Raw genomic sequence first — 24,625 nt, forward strand, 5'->3', positions numbered from 1 at the left:
ATTTATGGGTTAAATAATTATGTGAATTATTAGTGCATGATTTAATTTATTTTTAAGCATTTAACCCATAATTAATGATTTCTATGATTTTTAGTATTTTAATTATTTTATCGCGTAGACGGGACCGTGGACGGACGAGATGACAACTTTCTAGCCAATTAATTTCATGAGCCTTTTTAGAGCCCTAAAATATTATTTTGAGTTTTATTACCCCAAAATTTTTAGTATTTAATTTTATATAATTTTAGAAGTCCATTTTATTCAAAATAAGCCAAAATATTTATTTTTTAGTATTTTTAAAATTTCATTAATTTGATATTTCGGGATTTTAATATATTTAAGTTATTTATCAGATTATTAAATTTTATATAGATTTTTAAGTGGTATAATTTTTATAATTAAAACCTTTTTAATTATATTTAACTATCCTATACTTTAATTTAATTAAACCCTAAACCTAATATACCTAACCTCACGTATTCAAGCCCCAGCCAACACCCCACTCTCCTCCATCACCCTCTTCATCGTTCCAGACATCCCCAAGACTCCATAGCTCGATTTTCTTTAAGCTTCGAAGGTGTGTTTGTCGTTTGTCGTCTCGGAATCGTCCCACGCTCGTTTTTCTCTTCGTTTCCGGTGAAAGGCATGATTTCCTTCTATATTTTTCGTGCCTATCAGATATATTAGTGTGTGTATTGGGTATGCATCAAAAACATTGAAGAATTTTCAGAAAACAAATTTATTGTGGTTGTATGCGCATGTCTCTTGTTTTGGGTTGATCATGTCCACGTTTTTCCTAGCCATGGATGTTCTAGCTGCTGGCAAGGGTCCCTAGGGTGTCTAGGGTGAGTCTAGGCTCGATTGGCTCGGTTGATTCAAGCCAAAAAAGCCCAGAAACCGAGAGGTTGCAGATCGGGTTCCATGGGCGCGCAGGTAGGGTTTTGGAAGAGGGATGAGGTTCGGTCCTGTGGGGTGCATGGGCCGAGGTCAGGGGCTAGGTTTGGTCCGCCCAGACGTGGGCTACGTCTGGGCGGCGGAGCTCCGGCCAGGGGCGGCCGGAGCATGGCGGCAGCAGCCCTAGAAGGGCTGCTGCTCGCGGACGGGCAGAAAAGGGTAGGGCAGTTCGGGTTTTAGGGTTTGAAGGGTCCGGGTCGGGTCAGTCAAGTCTTGGGTCAAGTTAGTTGGGTCCGGGTCCGGGTTAAGTTAGTTGGGCTCGGGTATTTTTATTTTTAAGTTTTAAGTTTAATTAAAGGTTTAATGGGCCTAATTAAATCTTAAAATTTTATTGGGCTCCATTTAATTATTTTGGGTTGATTTTAATCATTTGGGATTTAAATTAATTTAATTAAGTAAGTACAATAATTTTTATGGGCTTTAGGGCCCGTGAAAGTTATTGGGCCAGTCTTTGGGCTTTTGGACCCATTGGGCCAGAATTGATTATTTAATGGGCTTGAATTATTTAATTGGGCTTAGAATAATTTTATTGGGCTTAAGTATGTTAATGGGCCATATTTAAGTAAATGGGCTTGAATGTTAGGGCCAGCAGTCCAGTACAATCCATGAGAAATTTGCATGTGTCCTGAATATATATTTAATTATTTTATGCATGGGAGTTATTTTAATATTTATATGTTAGTATGAAATTAAATTAAATATATATGAAGGACACACATTTTATTTAAGTACATGCATTCATGAAATAATTTTATGCATAATTAAATGTTTAAGGTTGAGCAATAATAAAATATTTTATGTTGGAAGTTGAAGTAGTGTGACAATTTAAGGGGGATTCGTCCCCATATGTGAACTATTGAAGGGCAGTTTACTGCCAATTTAAGAGGTGATTCGTCACCGCCACGTACGTTGGTTTCCACGCTGATCAGTATTTAATGTATGATTTAAGGTTACACTACGGATACAACCATGCGATGTTAGAAATTTAGCTGCTCAACAATATTTATGTATTATGTTATTTAAGTTAATTTAAGTTATGATATGTTATGATATTTTTAAGCATGCTCATTCATGTATATGTTATGTATTAGTAGTAAATTGATTTAAATTATTTTAAACCCTTGTTATGTTAGCATGTTGGGCCTCTAGGCTCACTACACTGGTATGGTGTAGGTGGGTACGTAGAAGAGGATGTAGTACCCACCGGAGGCGAGGACGTATGAGCAGACTGACAGTGATCCCCGTGACCGTGATAGATGTCTGAGTCACGTTGCTTGTTTTTGAATATGTCAGCATGTTACACATTTTTAAGTATTTTTCAGTGGTTGGGTTTGAAATATTTTACTTAAATATTTTCAGTGCATGCAAACTTTAATCATTTATTTATGCAATATTTTATTTCAATATTTGATTCAGATATTTATTTTATTAAAGAATGCATTTTTATTTGAGTTATTTATTTATTTATTTATTTATTTATTTTAAATCTTTTTATTCTGTGCATGTATGTATGGGCATATATGTGCATATTTTATTTAGTATGTATATAAAAAAAATCTTTCCGCATATTTATTTATTAATTATAGAGTTAGGGTCGTTTCAGCACTGATTCAAGCCAAAGAGACACACTGGTTCTGAATGGGACACAACTCTTCAGACATGAAATTTAATTAATTTATTTATTTTCAAAAACAAAACAAATTAAATAAATTGTTATTTCATTCAAAAATAAAAATATGTGTCAAAGAACCAGCCCAGCCCACGCCCACGTCTGGTCCGTGCCGAGCGAACGAATGGCAGCAGCGGCGCGTGTGGCTAATGGTTCGAACCTAGCATAGTCTAGATCCGCTCCCTTTAACAAACATGGGTACCCCTTAGGTCCCCAACCTATTGTCTCAATTTAGGCTATGTATGTAGACATTTATTGCCACATTTTACCAATGTGGGACTATGAGCATCAATGTCTCATTCACCACCTTTATTCCAACAACAATTGTCAAACAATTTTTCCAACAATACAATCATTCAATAAATAATCTAATACGTTTTTTGTTTTTATTTTCCATGAAAAATAAATTCTTGATCCATTACTTCACGCGTTAGATAACGTCTTAACGCTTGCTTTATTGTTTTGCTTATGTTATTCTTTATGAAAATAAAGAAGTAAAGCAAATCTAAAAACAATCATGAACGCGAATAACCAAATCTTTTTATATTATCATTATTAAAATATTCGATGGATAAAAAAATAATTATTATTTAAAGTATAAATAAATATTTACATGAGTAAAATATTGAATATATTGCACATATGATCAAGAACTTACACGACCTTTTTTAACACCAAGCCGAAAACCATATTATATTATGAATTTATTTACTTCCTAAATTTCCAACTTATTAATTATTTTATTGCGTTCATATATTATTTCTCTCCATCATCACCCAAAAAAAGGGTCCGGAGTGAAATGAATCATCAATATTCAATACAGAAAGCCACCAACATCAGCTGCAGCCGCCGCCAAAAAAATGGGCTGGCTTTGGTCCAAACACAGATTATTCATGAACCCGTACCCGGCCGATTCTGCCGTATAAAAAGCCGGCTTCTCAGCCGAAACCAAGCCGCCCAATCCATGGCTCATATAGCTCGCTATCTCGCTCAAGGAATGAAGCCGGTGGCTCAGCTCAGCGGCTTGAGCTATGAGAACGGCGTTCTCCGCCTCGACTCTGAGTTTAAGCTGGGTTGTCATGTGCAAACCGGCGAGGATCTGGCTCTTATCGTCCCTGAGCTGAGCCGCTACGGTCTTCAAGCCGTTGATATGGTTCTGCTTCCTGAGCCGGCTCCTACGAGCCGACTCGCGGTTCGAGATCATTCGCTTTCTCTTCTTTTGATCCATCTGCTCGAGGTTTTCCTCGGATCCTGAAATCCGGATCCCGTCACCCATACCCGTATCCGATGACATCCCACTTGAAGAATCCATATATTTCAAGACAGGTACCATAATTACACAGATCTAAATGACTAAATTTTAGCTGAATCCCGATTATTACGTGGCTAATTAAATCTTGCGCATTATTTCACGAAAATACCACTTTTTACATAGATTGATAATTATTTATAATGTTTTAGCTAAATTTAACAGAACCCAGATGGATTTACGATTATTATCACCACAATCTCGGATTTCACGCGTGATCTAGTGGTTAATGATCATCCCGGCCAGAAAGAAAAGATGAATCACGTTATGTAATAGAACCAGTAGAGGAAGACAACTGAGAAGGATTGAACTAAATGGGTCCTTTGCCAGTATGCAGATTTTATCATAAAACCCGAAAAGAAAATCTCAGACAGAACCGCAGACATGAATCTCGAAGATCAACAAGCATTTACGATCGACTTGAAACAAACCCACAATTCCTAGATGAGATTCGAGCTAAAAAATTTAAAAAAAAAAAACAAATATATCCCAACAGTCTCACCCCCAAAAAAATCAAGAAATCCAAAAGGGGAAGAAATCGAAAGAAGAGAAATCCAACAGTGGCAGAAGCCACAGATTTGCGACTACCACAGAGCCTAAAAGAGCGCTTAAAGGGGAAAAAGAGAAGAAGAAGGGGAATTGTATTGAGGGGTTTGGGTGCCATTATATAGAACAAAAAGAAAAGCAGGTTCAATTATTGATTCATAATTTTGAAACATAAAAAGAAAAGTATTTAACAAAATGTGATTTTTATTTTAATTTTTTTGGGGAATAAAATTATATTTTAATGTAGTTATTAGTATGTGAGACTGTGAGAGTGGAGTAGGGGCCGGGCTGCCAAGATTGATGGGCCACGTGTTGTATGTAGGCTGGGAGCTATGGAATTGGAATCAGTCGATATATATATATATATATTTTTTTTTTATTATTTGGAAAACGTTAGCAGCAGTTTCTGACTATGGATAAATCTCGACTAATAAAATAGTATGGAAACTATGTTTTAGTATGGTAAAATGTATAGGATATGTCTCGTGCGAAAAGCTCATCCAAAATTAATGTCGTTATAGGAATCTAACTCTTGATCACTCATTTGTCGAGTGCTAAATCCCTTCATAGGAATCCGACTCCTGACTACTTACTTGTCGAGTCTCAACCACTTCACCAACGTCGAGGTTTTACGAAGATCGACATTCTTGTTTTGTTTTTAAACGAGTCAATCGATATATCTCTTAATATTTAATAATATAAAATAATCTAACAAATTTATACTCGTGAGATTGGTCGATTTAATTCATATTTACAATAAAAAATAACAATTTTATATAAAAATAATATTTTTTATTGATCGATTATCTGAGTCGTAAAATATAAAAGTAACCTGAAATGCGTTCTTTCATGGTATTTTTAAAATTAAATTACATATTACTAAAATGTTTTACGCGATAATGAAAAATGAAAATCAAAAGGTGTCCAAATTATTTTTCCTCTTGGTAATAGACTAATAGTTACTATTATTATGATATCTGAATTACGTATCCAATTGTTTCTCTTGGTATTAATTGCTATTATATTTATGAATTTTTTAGAGCTGCAGCGAGTGGTCCTTGAAAGGAAAACAATCAAAATTAGGCATATTACTAAAACAAAACTATAAAATAATTAATTTTAATTATATGACTAGCTAATCATTTGCATGTTTTCGTGCTAATCGCTGTCTAGAGATGGAACGTGCAACATATTTTGAAATTTAAATATGGTTAGGTGCGATGTATGATTACTGTTAGGTGTGGATTGGTTTCTCTCTTTTTGTAAAAATAAAAATAAAAATAAAAAATGGGAAATGCTAGATTAAATTATGCAAATGAAAGTTCCAATGGCCGAAATATTTGAACGATCACAGTACTTTTTCGGCTATTTTTGTCAGTTTTCAGATTTAAAACCCAAAATAAATTTGCACTTGCACAGACGATGTTAAATTAGATCTTATTTGTGTCGGTAGTATCTCAATACAGATTTAATTAAAAGTTGAGATCTATTAATATACGTAGGCCCTACTATTTTGTAGTGGACCTTGTAAATATTGATCATAAACCTTTACCTTTAAATATATTATTGGGATAATAATGTTTATAAAAATAAAATGAAATTATCCGACATCTTGCTACCCAATAATCCTCGTTTTCCTCCAACTTAAAGTTCTTTGTATTTACTAATACTTGTAGTTCAACAATATATAAAATAGTGTTTCAAAAAACAATATTATAAAATAGTGATATATTGTGGGATTTTTGAACATTTTGTGAGAAATACCAAAGCTGGTAGGAAATTATAAATTTAATTAAAATAATTTCTTACGAAGAAAATTATACTTTTTGTTCACGCACTTACCTTATATACGAAAGATAGTTTATTTAAACTAGTGTAAAATGCACATGATTTGCATGTGTAAAATAAATAATTGTTTATGTAATTTTTGTAAACTAAAAAATAGATTGAGGGGGAGGTTTATTAAGATAGTGGATAAGAAGGAGTAATTATGGAATAAATAATTTTGGTGTCCTCAAAGTTAGTTACTATAATAAACTCAAATTTTATATAATAAGGCTGTGAATGATAACATAGATAATACCAACTAATCCTATGTTTACTTGCAAAATTGAAAAATGGTATAAATCTTTAGGCCCGTTAATGATAGGATTGACAGATGATTTTTAGTCCTAAATTTTTAATGGGATTATAAATATTATGGAGTGAGAGAATGAAAAAAAATCAATTATGTCATTCCTTTTTATTTTCCACCTTCTTTCATTCTTTACCGAACATATGATTATTATGATAGCTAAAGGGTGAAATCGTAATTTGTTCTTAATTATAATTTCAATCCCAAAATTAATCCATCCAACTAAACATATTATTATTTATCCATAACCACTCTCTATCATATCAAATTATATTAATAATCATACTTTAATCTATCATTGTTCAATCCCATCATTCAAAGTAAACGTAGCTTAATACTATAGATAAATGTTTAGTAGAACAAAGGTTTATGTTAAAATGATTATTATGTACGGAAAGCCTCTTGAGTTTTTTATTTGATTACTTCTCTCTGCATGCACAACCTCGTCTGCCTTTGAGAGGTCTATCTGCTAGTTCTTTTGGTCCGTGTCATTGAACTTTGTTAGTATTTCGAAAAGAATTGGAAGCTCAAAATGGTCGAAAAAATTGATTGATATGTGTTTAAACGATGCATAATCTCGATTTAGTTTTATAATACTGAAACTCGATTAACGACCAATTTTTCGAACGGAAAAATGCAAATATTTTTTATAAATATATATATTTATTGTTTAGAATATTTTGTTTAATGTTTTTAGGGGTGTACAATAGTCTGTTCGGTTCGGTTTTAACAAATTTTGGTTCGGTGTTTCGGTTTATGGTTTTTCAAATTCCTAATGCGAAATCAAACCATTTTATTTCGGTTTGGTTCAGTTATTTTTATTACGGTTTGAGTAACAATTTGACTTATAAATAAAGTTGTATGTTAAATTATTTAAAATAAATATAATAAAAAACAGTGATCAAACCAAGTTTTTGATTATCTTAAACCATCAAAATTAAGTAATAAAATTAGGCATATATATGATTTTTGTAACCAATTTGTTAGTTATCTTACAGACATCAAAATAAAATAATAATAAATATAACGATTGACGGTTGCCAAGTTAGGAATTAACGGTGAAAAGTCAATAAGGGTGAAGGCAAATCTGTAAACCTAATGAAAATAACATATATTAATTATTTTTATTATTTATTATATTTTAAATGGTCGGTTCGGTTTTTTCGATTTTTTAAAATTCAAAACCGTAAACTGGATTGGAAAACCGAAGATATCCGATCGATTTTTTTGGTTTGAACCGTTTAATGTACATTCCTAAATGTTTTACTTAAAATAATTAAAATTATAAATAATAAGACGTGGGCTTTTCTGTAACCAAACAATGTCATAAGCCCGTTCCAGCGTTCCTCCCTCAAAACCGTCTTACATTTACTTCCTGTTTTAATTTTAAATTTGTATTTTTTAAAAAAGATATTCACCTAATTTTTTGATTAAATTTTTCACAAACAAAATGGATGTCATCTATCATCTATAATTAAACTAACTTTAATATTTCATCGATTTGCTTTTGTGATTTATTTTTTTTAGTGTTTACAGACTTACAATTGACTGTTAAAGATGATGGAGTAAGACGATGAATTAAAACCTAATTCCAAATCTAAAAGTTGATTCAGGAAGAGGATTGTCCAAATTCATATACATCATTCATAATAAGCTAATCTAACCGACATGAGACAAATAATACATTTTCCTCACTTCCAAGGATGGTCAAGTCCATATATATTAATCCCTATGAGTTAGTTCAACTATATGAGACAACTAACACACTTTTTTCACGCTCAAGATTGTCAAACTTCATGTATTAAACTCACAACGAGTTAAAACAACTGATATGATACAATTAAATCGACAAATACCTAATATTATTTATTCTCCGGGTGTTCAACACATGATTTAGTCAAATATTAGGCATCTTAAAATTAAAAGGCATCTTAAAATTATAGAGCTTTATTTGTTTGTTTGTTTTTTAAATATCACAATGGAGGGAGGGTTTTTTTTGTTGGGACATAACAATAACTTTATTTTACAAGTGGCCTACTATTTCAAATGGTCGAAGTCTAACATGTTATTTTGGTTGGAATGAAAAGTCGTTTTGTCACAGCTTAATGTTCAGCCGTCGCTCGCTCTTTTCCAACTTTTGACTTATTTCGCACCTCATTTTCAATTTGTGCGCCATTTTTACCCAAAACATCCGCCGCTGATCTTCCATTATTGAATAATAATATTTCGCTACATGTGTTGCGTGCTCGTGCATTTTATTTTTTTAATGAAAAAAATAAATAATAAATTTTAAAAATAAAAAATAAAAAAATATAACGTTTTTCTAAACAAATATTCACAAAAAATATATATATCTTATAAAAAGAGTGTCATTTTTGTAAATAAAATAATATCAAAAGACACAAAGTGAGATTTTAATGGCTAAAAAAGAAAAAACCGTATAAAATAACTATTTTGTCCAATAATATAGTAGCATAATATAATAATTTATATTTTTTTAGACAAATATTAAATGGTTCACGCCGATGCTACTTTTTTTACCATTAAAGTAACGAAAAACAAAGCGTGCCTAACGGCGTGCATTCACTCCGCAGACCCCGACACAATTACAATCCCCAACCCCACACAATAATACCACACTACTGTACGAAATTCCCCCGCAATCATTCTCCAATATTCATCTTCATTTTTTAATTTATTGTCACTTTTTTTTATTTACAAATTACTTTTTTTATTTATTATATTGTGATTTGATTGCATCTATATATACAATGATAATGATGTATATTTATATTTTTTTAAATAGCAAAATCCGTTCGAATTTCACATACTACACCTTCTCACAATCTCTAATTAAATTAGAGATTCAGAAATGTGTTTTTTTGTCTATGTTTGTAATCCCACGTCACATATTATACATATTAGCTACGAAACACAAGCGTTATATGTATATAATATAATGTTTGAATATAATAATATGATATCTGATATAATCAATTAGTAAAATATAAGTTTATTAGCATACATTAACATAAATTGTAAGAAAAAAAAAACGTGGAGATGAAATGGGTTAACATGGGATGTCAACATGGTGATGAAATGAGTTAAAATGAGAGGTTGAGCTTGCTTAAATATTTGTTTTGCCCCACTAATTATAGGTCAAAAAAAAATTATGACAATTTTGTCCGTTCATATTTTTAACCAAATTTGGGTTTTTTAATGGTTTTATGTATTATAATATAGTAAAGATATTAATATTATATTTTTATGGTTGCTTTTAACTTATATATTTTTAAAGTAAAAATAGAATTTAAATGCAATTCAAATAAACCTAAGTAATTTTTTTTTTGGGGAAAGAATAAACCTTAAGTCTTTTAGATGTATAAAACATTTAACATTGGACATTGGTTTTACTTAAAATTCGATGGCTTACATTTCAGTGTGATTTTTAGTTACTAAGATGAGTGTAGATGAATCGAATCTAACTAAATAACATTGAAAATTTAAGGTAGATTCAAGCTCGAAATTTTTTTATATTTTTGACTCAAATGTGATTCAAATAAAATCTTTTTTTAAAAATGGACAATTGCTTGAAAATAAAGGTATGAAGGACTCGAAATATAATTGATTAATATATAATTATATTATATTACATTGATAAAAAAAATTTAAATGTATTGAATTATCGAAAATAATATTTATGCATCGAGTTCGGTCGAATAATCTAATTGGTTCGATTCATTTAACCCCCCGAATTATGGGTATAGTTATGAAAGTGAACTTCTATGATTTGGACTTTTTGGGGGAAAACGGTTATATAAAATATGTAGATAAGCGAAGAATATAGTTAATTTTCTTTGTAAAATTTCCGTAAACTTCTCTTTATTTTACTTATTAAGATAAGATTAAGCTATAATAACAGTACAAGTAATATTAAAACAAGTTATTAGATAAATATTAATATTAGTGAAAGTACAACTCACTATTAATTAAACACCCTTGATTTCGTGTCCAAACGCGACTCTACAAAAGAAAAAATCTAAAATTATTTATCAAAAGCCCTCAATTTAATTATTCAACGCCAACTGAACTCATTGCTCCACTCTCCTCGTGCCACGTGTATGTCATCTGTCCTTCGTGGGCGGCCTCCCGCATTAAATCCCATCTGCATATATAAGCACCGCCGCCACGCGGATTCTCCGCTGTTGGATACACTTTTTTTTATAATAATAATAATTTATAATTATTATTCTAAAATAATATAAATAAGTATATAATATATGTATATATGTAATCGCCACCTTATCTTTAAAATTTTTTTTTGAGCCGTTACGGATTTTTGAGGCTTTTATTACTGTAGATCCTCCTCGAGATCCGTTCAACTTCTGCTTTTATTTATAATTTATTATCTATTATTTGCTGTAGTCTTCGATCTGGCACAGAGTTTACGGTTTTTTCGGTTCTGTTCAGGTGAAGTACCGTTTGGGTTTTACAGTGTTCCAAAGATTTGGTGATGTTTTGATTAGCTGGTTCTTCGATTATCAAGAATTTTTCTGGGTTTTGGCTATCGAGAACTTCTGATGTCGGGACCCTTGGATCGATTCGCGAGGCCTTGTGAGTGGGATTTCTTGTCGCTTTGGTCAATTCTAGTGTTGTTTACTTGTTTTGTTTGCCTGCATCTGCGATTATTTTTGCTGGGATTTTCTTGGTTTTTGAGTTTGTTTACGGTGAATTCTCTCGGTGATTTATTTATTTTCTGTTGGCGTTGATTCTACTTGACTAGGCAAATTTTCTATTGGAGGAAAAAGTATTGACAAAAGATTCTTGGTTTATTGGAATGCGTTTCAACCCTTCCCCTCTCTCTCACTTTGTGGACTGCTTGATGTTAGAATCACGCAGCTTTGAATTTTTTGAATGGTTAAATTATCAATGTGGAGCTCGTAGTAGACAGATTACCTTTAAGAAAACTGAATAGTGTGTTAATCTCGAAGTCGAAGCCCTTCATTTCCTGGGGGAAAAAGAATTATTCTTAACCGTAACCAATAACCATGTCTATTGCAACAGGCTTTGAGGGGTCGTCTGGTAACGATGAGAAGAGAGAAAGAAAATCTGATTTTGAGAATTCAGAAGATGAAAGAAGGAGCAGAATTGGATCTTTGAAAAAGAAAGCACTTAACGCATCTTCAAAGTTCAAGCACTCTCTCAAGAAGAAGAGCAGTCGAAGAAAGAGTGACGGGCGAGTCAGTTCTGTTTCCATAGAGGATATCAGGGATGCAGAGGAACTGCAAGCTGTTGAGTCATTTAGACAGGCCTTAATATTGGATGAATTGCTACCAGAAAAGTTCGATGATTATCACATGATGTTGAGGTTAATCTTGACTAATATTTTTCTCAGAAAAATTTATTGAAGGGCGGGAGCAGGGAAAGGGGGTCTCTGTTTCTCAATCAACACCTGTGGTTCTCTGAGTCATCTTTAGTTCTTGGAAACTTAGGGGAAAACTAATTATTGTTACTGAGAGAAAACATACTAAATCATAATGTACAAGTTGGTCTAAGCTCTTGTCTGTTTTCAGGATTATAACCCCACTGAAACAAATATTTATCACATACGCTGGAGGAAATATAATATATTCGTGGATTTTGCTTCTATGTGACTTTAAAATAGCACTCGCAACTTGTGTTAAGCCCACTAATTAGGCTTACATCCTGCACTTGGTTCTTAGATCGTTTTGGGTTTACTATAACTGGACTAAAAAAGTTGCTGACTGTCTGAAGGGGGCTTTTCTTCTCATGTTTTGTTTATCTTCTATTTTGTTTCCTCAATTTCTTGACTCGCGGTTCAATGACTTTTCAGGTTTTTGAAAGCAAGAAAATTCGATATCGAAAAGGCGAAGCTCATGTGGGCTGATATGATTCAGTGGAGGAAAGAATTTGGTACAGACACACTTTTGGAGGTAAACTGGTTTAATAACTTTACTGATTTCAGTAAGCAAAATCATTTTATTTCTGGTTGTACTTTGGCTCCCAGTTTAGTTTTATTTTTAACTTGTTTTGTCAATCAAATTGTTTTTGTATTAGGATTTTGAATTTAAAGAATTGGACGATGTTTTAACGTATTACCCTCACGGCTATCATGGAGTTGATAAAGAAGGCAGACCAGTATATATTGAGAGACTTGGGAAAGTGGACCCCAACAAACTCATGCAAGTTACCACCATGGACCGTTACATAAAATACCATGTGCGAGAATTTGAGAGATGCTTTGCCATTAAGTTTCCAGCTTGCACCATTGCCGCAAAACGGCATATTGATTCGAGTACGACGATTTTGGATGTTCATGGTGTGGTATGTTTCACGGTTTTTGTCTTCTTTGACTAACTATTATGATAGGCAATTCTGCTATTCTTTTGTTAGTTTGACAAGCTACTAACTATTCTCCCTCTGCTCTATGTTCGGGATTGTTTCTTAGGGTTTGAAAAATTTTACTAAAAATGCACGAGACCTCATTACCCGGCTTCAGAAGATTGATTGTGATAACTATCCTGAAGTAATATTCTTAACTTGTTTAATGTTTAGTTCATTATCTTATGTGTAGTTCTGAAGAGAAATAACTGGTATGCTTTTTAATTGCAGACACTCCATCAGATGTTTATCATCAATGCTGGTCCAGGCTTTAGACTACTATGGAACACAGTAAAAAATTTTATAGATCCCAAGACCACCACTAAGATTCATGTGTGTTGCTTTTCAGATCATCAATAGGCAATGTTCTTTAACTGACTACAATATTCATCATAAATTGTATTTTTTGTTTTTTTCTTGTATCTGTCGCAGGTGCTTGGAAACAAATACCAGAACAAGTTGCTTGAAATCATAGATGCTAGGTTAGCTGGTTGAAATCATTGTTGTTGAATATGAGAACATCTTCTTCTTGACAAATCATTATTGAAGTTGCTAATGAAATTTTTGCTTATTTTTTGCACTTGTGCAGCGAACTGCCTGAATTTTTGGGAGGGACGTGTACTTGTGCAGATCAAGGGGGTTGTCTTCGCTCTGATAAAGGGCCATGGAAAAATCCAGAGATACTGAAGGTCCGAGGCTCCCAGATTCCCTAGACATTTTTATTGTGATGCTTGTTTTATTTATGTTAACGTGTGTTCATACAAATGTGCTGGCATATGCATTTCTTTTCACAACTTTGTTTCATCAAGACTTGGTGGTGCAGATGGTGCTTAATGGTGAAGCACCACGGGCCAGGCAGGTTGTTAAAATTCTCAACAGCGAGGGAAAGGTTGTTTACGTGAAACGCCGTTACCCACCGGTATATGATTATAGTGCTTATATCAGTTTGTCGGACAGACTTCTCAATATTTTTCATGGTATTAGATATCTTAAGTTTGTCAATTAGTGCTGAAGGTGAAAGGAAGTGATACATCTACAGCAGAGTCTGGTTCTGAAGCTGAAGATATTACTTCACCTAAAGACATTAAGAATTATCCACATCTTCGGTTGACTCCTGTCCGTGAGGAGGTATAGCAAAGTCTAAAGTTCCATGATAAGATTCTCTAAGTCTAATTTATCTTGCCTTGCCCGACCAAGTAACACTGAGATAATCTTTTCTTGCTATTAAGATGGATAAAAATAAAAAAAATAAAAAAAATGCTCATAAAAATGCCCATAATGTTTGGTGCATTAAATTCTTAGTAAGCAACTAGTTTCAGTGTCCCTCAAATGCTTTCCAAATGTCAGTTAGTACATATTGCAATTGTGACTGCAGAATAATATTTACTTGATATTACGCATTTGTGAGTTTGGAAATCTTCTAAATAATTTCACAAAATGTCAATTTCGGAGAAGTGTCTCAAATGATTTTTCTTCAAGGAAACTTTCTTACCTGGAATTGGTTGAGAAGACATATAACAGCTCCATACCATTTTTACATCTATTTCTCGTTTTCATTATCTGTTGTGAACTACAAGATTCTAAGTTGTACGCGACTCAAGCCTTTAACACTAGTTGGTTAACTTGGGTTCACCTGTCTGTCTGTACACTCATCTTACTAGCATATACAACTCTTACTGAGGATGGAAATACATGACTGCTCTAAAGATAGATGGCATTCAAAATTTTTAGTATAATACAGTAAAGGCTTAAAGGGAATGAAATGTGGCCTTATGGGCAGAAATACGGATTTTTGTTAAGAGTGTGCCGTATAAAAATTGTGAAAATGATTTATCAGTTCTCATTTATTCCACGTTATCTTTGACTTGTTTCTCAGGCTAAGGCTATTGGAACAGCTGGCTATGTTGGTAACTGCTCTGGGTATGATGAGTATGTTCCCATGGTAGACAAGGCTGTCGATGCCGGTTGGAAAAAGCCAATATCCCCTTCGAAGCCTCATGTTCCTAAAGGTTAGTATGTTTTGTATAGGTCTGGGTTTATGCTTGAAATATTCTCCATTTATCACAACTAAATTGTGCATGACATGCATGTCTCATCACTGCTTATTTTCTTGAAAATTAGCCCTGTTTCTGACAGTAAATGATTTATTTAGGTCTTTTTATCTGAGTTTTGTACTAAAATCTGCTAATTTTCTTCACATTTCCCTTTGGATTCAGGAGTATCAAAGATCAAATTAATGGGTATGTAGTTATAATGACCGGGAAAGAAAAGGAAAAATATCTTATTTCTCTTTTTGCTTGCAAGCTCCTAGGAATATTTTTTCATTCTTTCTTGACTGTGTTGGACTTTTTAAATTTTAGCTTTCAATTCGTCTATTACTTTGCCGATGATAGCTTTTAGTAAACTTGTTTTTGACGCATTTGTAAGATTGAGCATGACAGACAAACTTGGTATTGTGTTAGGTTGATGGACCTGGAATGGTTAGCTAATACTTCATTCTGTATTCTGCTCTTTACATGAATTTTATTTTTCTATAGGATATTAACCTGTGTTTTATTATTATGACTTTTATTTTACTTCAGAGATGCTTCCACCCCCTGATACTCAGAAGGCACCAATAGGATATTGCCCTCGATTTTTGGCAGCTTTTATGGCATTCTTCACCACACTTTTCATATTCTTCCATTCAATATCACTCCGTGTTTCCAAGAGGCTTCCTTATGCATCGTCGCAGCATAACGAGCCAACGAGCCAGGAAGTCAACTTTAACACAACAGTGAAGGAGCAGTGTAGAGCGCCGTCGCAAACACAAGCTTTTACAGGGGTAGACCTTCTATCTTCTGTCCTGAAAAGGTTGAGTGAGGTTGAAGAGAAAGTCAATACTCTTCAAGCTAAGCCGTCTAAGATGCCCTATGAGAAAGAAGAACTGCTAAATGCTGCTGTTTGTCGAGTGGACGCCCTAGAAGCAGAGTTGATTGCTACCAAAAAGGTATTTTCTTTAAATTGTCATTCGTTTTGACTATAAGAGAAAGTGTGAGAACACTTGGAGTTTACTTCCTCCAGTTTCTGAAGTAGGTGTCTGGTTATTATATTTTGGAGGATAAACTTGGGTAAGGTTGGTTTTGTTCTGGAATGTCTTCAGAAAATGTAATGAGAAATGTGATTAATTTTTTACTTGTTTTTATCGAGGGCACCTATTTTACTATGATGTCACGTTATTTAGACTATAATAATAAGTTATCTAGTTTATATTTAATTCCCCGAAATTTGAAATAGATGAAAATGACTTGTTTTTAATTTTCTTTTTTTTGTGCGCAAAATTACATATAAAATGTACTCTTTTGGTCTTAACTGAATCACTTTTTCTTTGAGCAGGCTCTGCACGAAGCGTTGATGAGACAAGAGGAACTCCTTGCTTATATAGACCATCAAAGAGAAGCTCGTTTCCGGGTAAGTTAAACAAGATCTTAATTCGTCCTTGAATTGATCCATAGCATTTACATTCTGTGTTCCTCCCTGACTCGCCTCTTCATCGTTATACAGAAGAAGAAGTTTTGCTGGTGAGATGCGTGCGTCATATTTGGAGCTTCGACGGTTGAGCTTGAATGGACCGATGTATATCTAAGTTACGCGCACGGTGCATCAGCTTTTGTTAGAATCTTTATTTGGACATCCATCCATGTTTACACACACCCTTCTCTGGGAACTGCAATGTTGTGGTTTATGCATTTTTAGAAGAGATTCTCACAGACGATGCTCATCTGAAACTCGTGATTACCATGAAAAAAACTTGAAATATTCTCTATGTGATTGTCTAGATTTTCGAAAAGTGAAGGGAAGTAGCTATTATTACTTGTCTCGAATTTTCGATTTCTAGATCTAAATTGTGCCCAGATTATTGCAAAAATGAATTCGATCCGATGTCAATCCGCAATCTTGCTCGAGGGGAAACTGAATTCTTTGCCATTTAGTTAGAAATCAAGTTTACAAGTTTCGAACAGAAGTACATATAATTTGAAAAAAAAAATCAATAATTATTTATTTATTTATTAAAATATAATGAGTACAAATTCTCATTAACGTTATTCTTCATAAATTACCCTGTTGTGATGTTTTTGAGGTTGATTTGTGGTGCGTAATTAGTTTTGTCAACTAATCTTACACCCATAAAGAATTCTCCATAAACTCTTATTTTTATGAGCCTCGAAGTTCAATTCACAGAAAAAGGATATAGATTTCTGTTGTTGCTCATCTCAAGCCTTTATATTTTTTTTTCATCTTTTGTGAGAAAATAGAAATGAAGATTGCATTCAGGCAAACAACAAAGATGTTGGAGTAAATGAAAAGATAAACTTGTGTAATCTTTGTTCATGTGCTGGGGGACCTAAGAAAAAATCTGCAGTTAATGAACTGTTGAAGCATCTAGTCCTAAATAAAGGCATAGAAAGTTGTGGATTTAACATCTGTCTTTTTTTTTTTTTTTTCAAACATCATTTCCCCTGGATTTTGGCTTGATCACAGCACCAGAAGATTCAACAACCGAATCGGAGTATTTGATGTATTCGAGTCCTTTCTCCCCTCCAACTATTCCCATCAACTTCTTCAAAGCATTCACAGCCTCGTATATTTTCACCACTTGTTCCCTCACGTCTGCCTTGTTCTTCTTGTTCAATTCTTCAATCCCATCTCCCTTTCCCTTCACTTTTTTAACTTCTTTGTTAGGCGCGTCGTCGTCCGCGAGTTTCATCTTCACACCTTCTCCTTCAAGTATTTCCTCTTCAACCACTCTTTCTTTTTCACTCAGTTTCTTGTTCTCTAGGAACTCCATCAGGCCTTGGAGGGTATGCTCGGGATCGTCGTGCTTCAACAGCTGCTCCGCCACTTCGGCTGGAGTTACATTCACTTCCTCCACCATTCCTTCCGCCTTCAATGCCAGGGGATGATCCTCGATCCCAAGATAGTTTGAGAGTAGTATTCTAAAGCCGCCAGGCGTGCAGTATGACATGTGAATGTGAACGTCCATTCGACCGGGGCGTAGCAATGCTGGGTCTAGCTTTTCTATGTAGTTGGTCGTGAAAACGATGATTCTTTCGTCTCCACAGCTCGACCACAACCCATCAGTGAAGTTCAGCAAGCCTGACAAGGTAACCTACAATGCACAGCACCAAAAGTATATATAAAGTTTCTCTAGCGATTTCGACTGAATGTTGCAGACTTGCAGTAGGTTATTCAAGTGTATATTCTATGAATAACTTTGAATAAGGATATGACAAGTTTTCAAGAAAACTTGCCTTTGGTTCTTCATTACATGATGAACTTGTTCGCTTCGGTTCGGTTAATGCTTTTCTATCAGACAGATCAATGGACACATCAATATCCTCCACCACGAGTATGGAACGATTCGCGGTGCGTATCAGCAGCTTCTTCAATTCGGAATTGCATTTGATATCAGTCAATTCCAAGTCATAAACATCAAAGTTGAGATAATTAGCCATTGCCGCAATCAAGCTCGATTTCCCTGTCCCCGGGGGACCATACAACAAGTAGCCTCTTTTCCATGCTTTTCCTACTTTCTTGTACAAGTCCTTCCTCTTCAGAAACCTGTCAAGATCCTCCATGATCATCTTCTTTGTCGCAGCATCCATCGCCAGAGTTCGAAAGTCGACGAATGATCTAGATTCACAGCCTGCCATATCCGTGGCGAATCACTTCTCAACATATGCAATTTCAGAGTCTTTTCTGCATCCTTCAAATCTTTTGCTCTTCCCAGAATGTAAGGAAAGTATTCATCAAGAACTTGGTTTCTGTACTTCTTGTGAAAGATCAACTCCAAACATCTGGTGGTACGGGGCCCGGCCTGGCCTGGAATTTGGCCCGGTCTGGTTTGTTTTTTGACCATTAATCTCCATGTGAGTTGGAACCCACAAAATTCATCCACTACTTCTTCGGTTTCTCCCGCTGAAATGTGGATTTTGGTTTCTTTTACGGGCACCAAAGCGTTGAATCTCTTGACGGAGGGGCTGATGATGGTGGCCAGGTAAATCTCCGCGGAGGCAAAAAGCAGGTTCTTGATTAGGCCGTCGAATTCATAGATGGTTACGGTTATTTCGTTGGTGATTGTGGCGCGACAATCATCGAATCTGGAGGCGCAATAATTGTAGAATTTGGTGGCCAAATTTCGTTTTAGCTCGTAGGGGAGTAAGCTTCTGGCGATGGAGCCAAGCAGCATGGCGGTAGCAGCTGCTGAGGCCGCCACGGAGATCGCCGTCTTCGTTTTCGACGGTGACTTGATCTGTGAATTCATATTTTTCTTCGAAGTTTTCATATTTTTGTTCCAAATTTTGAAGAAAAAAAGTAAAATTAATCTACTGATGTTGAAGAAAGTGAGATTCTTGAATATATATGAAGTGGGACTTTGGCAACTCTTTCAGAAGAATGAGAAAAGCAAGAAATTTATTTACTCACTTGAGGTCCAAGTGAAAATCGCGGATTTGTAGTTTGTACCCTACTTGGGTTGTGCTTTGGAATAGGCAACGGTTTAGATTTAATGAAAGTGCGAACATCTAACTTAAAAAAAAAAATTGGTCGTTGATTCGTTGGATCTGACATATGGGTAATATCGACTTTACTGAAAATCGCACGCGTCTTGATATATTGTACAAAGTAAATATCTTATATCAATTATTACTTACATTAAACACACTAGTTTCCTTCAATATAGATAGTCGAGTATCTATTCATTATGGTAATTCTTGGAGAAGATGTATTAAAATTATTAAATTTCTGGTTTCGACGTTTTTATTTTTATTTTGAAAATTCAAGATTACAGTGATATAAACAGTAGGTTTTTATTTAAACCAAGATTCGTGAGATAGGCCATATTTACAATAAAAATAATACTTTCGGCCAAAAAATTATAAATTTTTGTGTAAGTGTTAAAAAAATTATATTAAATTATTAAAATAAACAAAACATAATATGCATTTTTTTTTCTACTTTTTAGGGGCAAAAATTCTACAAGAAGTCAACACAATGGCCGTATTTCGGCCTACTATGACTACCTGAGTTGACCAGCCCAATACAATGGCCCACACGTCTGTGGACTCATGGATCAGGTCCTTACTAAAAATCAGGGCCCAAAATTATGTTGCAATGCTTGTGAAGACCGAAGAAAACTGAATTCATGGTTACGCTAAGAATAGAGGAGAAATTTTTTGGTTGATTCGAAATAATCGATCACATCCATTTACTTCAAAAGTTTGGTTTACTTATTTCGTTTTTTTATTAAAAAAATTGGAAAATCAATTTAACTAGTTTTATCTCAATTTCTTGAGAACCGATTAACTCAGGCTAACCAAACTTTTATGGATTGGCATTTTAAACATTTTTATATACTTTTTTTTGTGATTTATTTTGATATCAAGAGACTAAAATGATTGTATATACATTTATTATATTTCTGTTGTAGGTCTCTTGAATTATATCCGTGAGATGAATCGACCAGATTCATATATGTAATTAAAAATAATATTTTTGATATTAAAAAAATCAATACTTTTTCATCAATTAGGTCGATCAAAAATCCGTCCCATTGTGTTATTTATATTACTTCTTTATTGGACTACCGTAAAACTGATTACATATATTTTTATTAGTTTTTTTTTTAACCTTATAAACAATCGGTTCGTTTTGGTTCTCATAATTAACCGACCATAATAGTCGATTTTATGTCGGTTTTTGGGCGAAATATGGGTGAGCTGGGGTTACTTCAATTCAATTGGTGGTGTAAATATTACATTATTTGATGTGACTCATTTAAGTTAGACACACACGTCTTGGAGATGGGCCAGCCCGTATCATTAGAGGGTCCAATTATTGTAACCCAGCTGGAAAGAGGCCTGGAGGTGAGGCCCATTTGACGTTTATCCATTTATTACAGGGGAAAAAGAAAAGGTGTCTGCCATTCTTTCGTGTGTGATTAAATCATGCTTGACATTTTCATTTCTTAATTCTTATCTGAATAGTTTTCTTGATTACGTAATCGCATGCCAACTGAGGTTTTTGAAAGTTTTGTATTTGTAATCGTAATCGTGTTAGCATGATTCCACATACCTAATTCGTGTGTTATCGCATGTATTTGGTACGTATAATGGGATTCAACATCTTTGTATTATCTTATATTTAATTCAAGTTTTACGATAATTATAATTAACAAGTAACTATTTTATCTTGTCTTATAATTTATTATCTCATCCCACAAACAAGCGATAATTATGTACCATAAGAGAAAAGTCTAAGAATCATAGCTCGTGACATATGAACTCAAACCTTTCTAGGATTTGATTAGGAGCTCTACATCACATGAAATGTGTGCATAAATTTTTTTTATGCACTAGTTGTTTTCATGATTTCATTCAACTTCGCTGCTTAGATTTTTTAAAAGATATACATAACATATATATACATACATACATACATACATACATACATACATACATATATATATTAAGATATATTGAATCTTTTTCATATTGTATTTTTCGAAATGGAGAATTTTTTTGAAAATATAATTAATGCCCTCCAGTCTCAGATTATTTTTGTGCGAGTAGAAGTGTAGAACATATTGCATATCATATATTTTTCATCAAATTTTTGTAAATAAAAATTTAAGACCTGTAGGTAGGGATATACGCCGTTGAATTTTATTTTCTTTGTCCGGATATTAAAGTGTGATTAATTAAAGTGACTTGAATTAATAGGTATCAATATAGACTTGGCATGGAAGAATTTACATTAACTAAAAAGGTAAAATCATATAGAAATTAATGCATAGGAATTATTTTGTTCTATTCTTGAATTATCTCACTAGGATAATGATTGAAGAATAGAGGAACAAAAAGCAGGTCCATATCTATATATATACTAGTTGATCATGCATGACATATCTTCAAATTTAGACGATTGATGTGTCAAAAAACATGTAATTTTTTTTTCTAAACATTTAAAATGATATAGAATTCAAATTTTAATAAATGCTAACATTTTAAGATATTTTTCTAAAAATTTTAGAAGTATTTAATATAATTTGAAAAATAAAATTGTATTGTAAATAAATTAAAATTCCTATGAAACCGTTTCACGTCTCGATTTTATTAGACACATTTCTATCTAACTCAATCAATGTAAATATATTACTTTTTATATTAACAATATTATTTGTTTACCTCAATTAATAGATCGAGCCGTTTCAGATGAAGCTTTCTCATTATTTATTTTCTTATTCTTGGGGGACCATCCTTCATATGTACTTGCCATTAACTTTGGTCAAATTTACACCATGAAAGATGCTTTCTCCGATCATGTATAAACGGGAAATGATTTTTTTTAAAAAAATAAAATCAAAAATCAAAATGAACCGTCACTTTAACAAACTTCTAAAATAAAATATAAAAAAACATTACAATTTAAAGATTTTTTAAGCTAAACAAATTGGTAGTTAATATAATTATTTAATTAAATACGCTATCAAAATCTGACAAGCTAGACAAGATGTTTTATGTCCTTAATGATTGCTACCTTTAAATAAGTCAACCTCGGAATCCTTAATAAACAAGACATTTATGGTCTTAATAATTTTTATTAATATTAAATAATTGCAATTTTTTTAATAATACAACAATTATATTTTATTTTATTTTATATGAGAAAGGTTTCGCATCTTGGATTTCATGTTATTCATGGGTCAAAATCAATATAAAATTTCACTGTTAAAAATATTATTTGAAAAGGATATAAAATCTCGTGTGGAGCATACTGTGTCTGGTGACAATGATTGATGGAAAATACGTATGTTCTGTGGTCCAACAAGTCCAATCACGTTCCCAATTTAGCAATAATGTTTTATTCCCTCCTTTAATTAAATAATAAATAATAAATTGAGACATTGGAAGATATTTATATTTGTGAGATACGTTGATCTAATATATATTGAAAAATAATATTTTTAATATAAATATAATATTATTTTTCATTTGTTAAATCGAATAAGAGATTCTTATAAAAATGACCGGTGAAATTATCTCACGTGGGTTTTTGTATTAAAATTTTTATTCTATAGATGAGTAGGTATTTTGTGATAAAATATCACATATTTATATTCGTGAGATGACTAAAATCGTTCTATATTTACAACAAAAAATAATATTATAAGTCGGATAGATAAGTTATCTATCATACAAAATTGACCCGTTAAATAATCTCATAAGATTTTCTGTGCTAATGGTCGGTCAGATTATGTGTTGATTTGAGCCTAAATCCTAGAGAGTAGGGGTGGGCATAATTTGGTTAAAACCGAAAAAAATCGGCCGAACCGAAAAATTCGGTTTTTTCGGTTTTTCGGCCGGTTGCGGTTTTCAAATGTATGAAAATCGGTTTTTCGGTTCGGTTTTCCGTTTTATGTCCCGAAAAATAGAAAAAACGGAACCGGTCGAATTTTGATTAAAATAAAAAATTTTATGGATATTGACCATTAAGCCTTACAAATGAGCCTTTTTTTTTTTTATATCACTTCTATGATTTTTTTCTTACAAGATGTAAGCTTATTTTAATTAAATATGGTTTTTATGAAACTTAATAGTCGCTTTATTGTTTTAATTGAAGTCCATATTGTAAATTCTAATGGAATAATTTATGTTTTATTGTTATTAGTTCTCTATTATGTATTACATGCATAAAGTGAGATATCATTTTAGTTTTAAAAAAAAATTAATATTAAATTTTTTATATTTTGGTTTTTATTTTAGTTTTAAATCCATAATTATTTTAAACAATTCATAATTTTTTTTGTCACTAAACTAATATTTGTAGTCGTGTAAAATAAATATAATTCATTACATAAACCATATAAAACCAACCAAAAAAACCAGACCGTATCAAAAAAAAATTCGGACCGAACCGTAATAAAATGTTTCGATTTCGGACCACAGATTTTGAAAATCGAAACCGAAAAAACCGAATCGTAATAGAGTAAAACCGAACCAAACCGACCGATGTCCACCCCTACTAGAGAGTAACTAATTTTTAGTACATTAGTGAAATTTTTTTTATACATAATTTCAAAACTTCCTTTGAATCACAAAATTCTATATTTAACGTTTATTTTCTCTATATATCATCATCATTTCAATTTTGAAGAATTAATAAGTCTCATTTTACGAATACTTTTAAAAAATCCACTGAATTTTTTAACCAGATAACATATGTCATAATTTAGTGTGGGGGCATCCTATAAATGTTTCAAAATCATTAGATGGTTGAATTATTTCCTGTGTAGTGGGGTGAGAAGAATGGCTGGTTTGAATTATTATTAATTTTTTTATAATAGGAATAGTAATATTAAAGTAAATTATATTTTAAAAGGAAAAAGCTCGTATCCACTAAATAATATAATTTAAAAAGGTTGGTATAAAGCCCAAAAACCGGATCTGGGCCTACATAAAGTCTATGTGGCCCATTAGACCAAATCACGTGGCTAGCCATGTCTTATTGGGCCCACACGCCTTCTCTCCGCCGCGCCCACTCGCTCTCACATTTATTTCCGGCATTCTCTGTC

At 32.9% G+C, this 24,625-nt stretch overlaps 2 protein-coding genes and 1 pseudogene across 2 annotated transcripts; 1 reads left to right on the forward strand and 2 right to left on the reverse strand.

Annotated features, from left to right (window-relative positions):
• Positions 1-3,437: 3,437 nt before the first annotated feature.
• On the reverse strand, positions 3,438-3,956 carry LOC140888548 (bZIP transcription factor 44-like). Its single transcript, XM_073296238.1, has one exon. It carries the CDS (start codon positions 3,954-3,956, stop codon positions 3,438-3,440), a length of 519 nt encoding a protein of 172 aa, XP_073152339.1.
• Positions 3,957-10,911: 6,955 nt separating this feature from the next.
• On the forward strand, positions 10,912-16,868 carry LOC140888489 (phosphatidylinositol/phosphatidylcholine transfer protein SFH6-like). Its single transcript, XM_073296178.1, has 14 exons — positions 10,912-11,226; positions 11,677-11,980; positions 12,467-12,566; positions 12,691-12,957; positions 13,082-13,159; positions 13,246-13,347; positions 13,447-13,496; positions 13,604-13,703; positions 13,838-13,933; positions 14,029-14,142; positions 14,891-15,023; positions 15,597-16,003; positions 16,390-16,464; positions 16,558-16,868. Exons 1-14 carry the CDS (start codon positions 11,193-11,195, stop codon positions 16,576-16,578), a joined length of 1,881 nt encoding a protein of 626 aa, XP_073152279.1. The 5' UTR covers positions 10,912-11,192; the 3' UTR covers positions 16,579-16,868.
• A 529-nt stretch (positions 16,869-17,397) lies between these two features.
• Positions 17,398-19,400, reverse strand: LOC140892037 (AAA-ATPase At3g50940-like; annotated as a pseudogene).
• Between the last annotated feature and the right edge of the window lie 5,225 nt (positions 19,401-24,625).

This window comes from Henckelia pumila, chromosome 3, assembly GCF_033568475.1.
Source record: "Henckelia pumila isolate YLH828 chromosome 3, ASM3356847v2, whole genome shotgun sequence".
Classification (NCBI taxonomy): Eukaryota; Viridiplantae; Streptophyta; class Magnoliopsida; order Lamiales; family Gesneriaceae; genus Henckelia; species Henckelia pumila.

Bases quoted from the DNA above. Each gene is read 5' to 3' on its own strand.
- LOC140888548 (XM_073296238.1), bottom strand. From the start codon at position 3,956: ATGGTACCTGTCTTGAAATATATGGATTCTTCAAGTGGGATGTCATCG.
- LOC140888489 (XM_073296178.1), top strand. From the start codon at position 11,193: ATGTCGGGACCCTTGGATCGATTCGCGAGGCCTT. The intron at 12,567-12,690 runs GTAAACTGGTTT...TTTTTGTATTAG, and splicing joins GTACAGACACACTTTTGGAG to GATTTTGAATTTAAAGAATT. The intron at 13,497-13,603 runs GTTAGCTGGTTG...GCACTTGTGCAG, and splicing joins CTTGAAATCATAGATGCTAG to CGAACTGCCTGAATTTTTGG.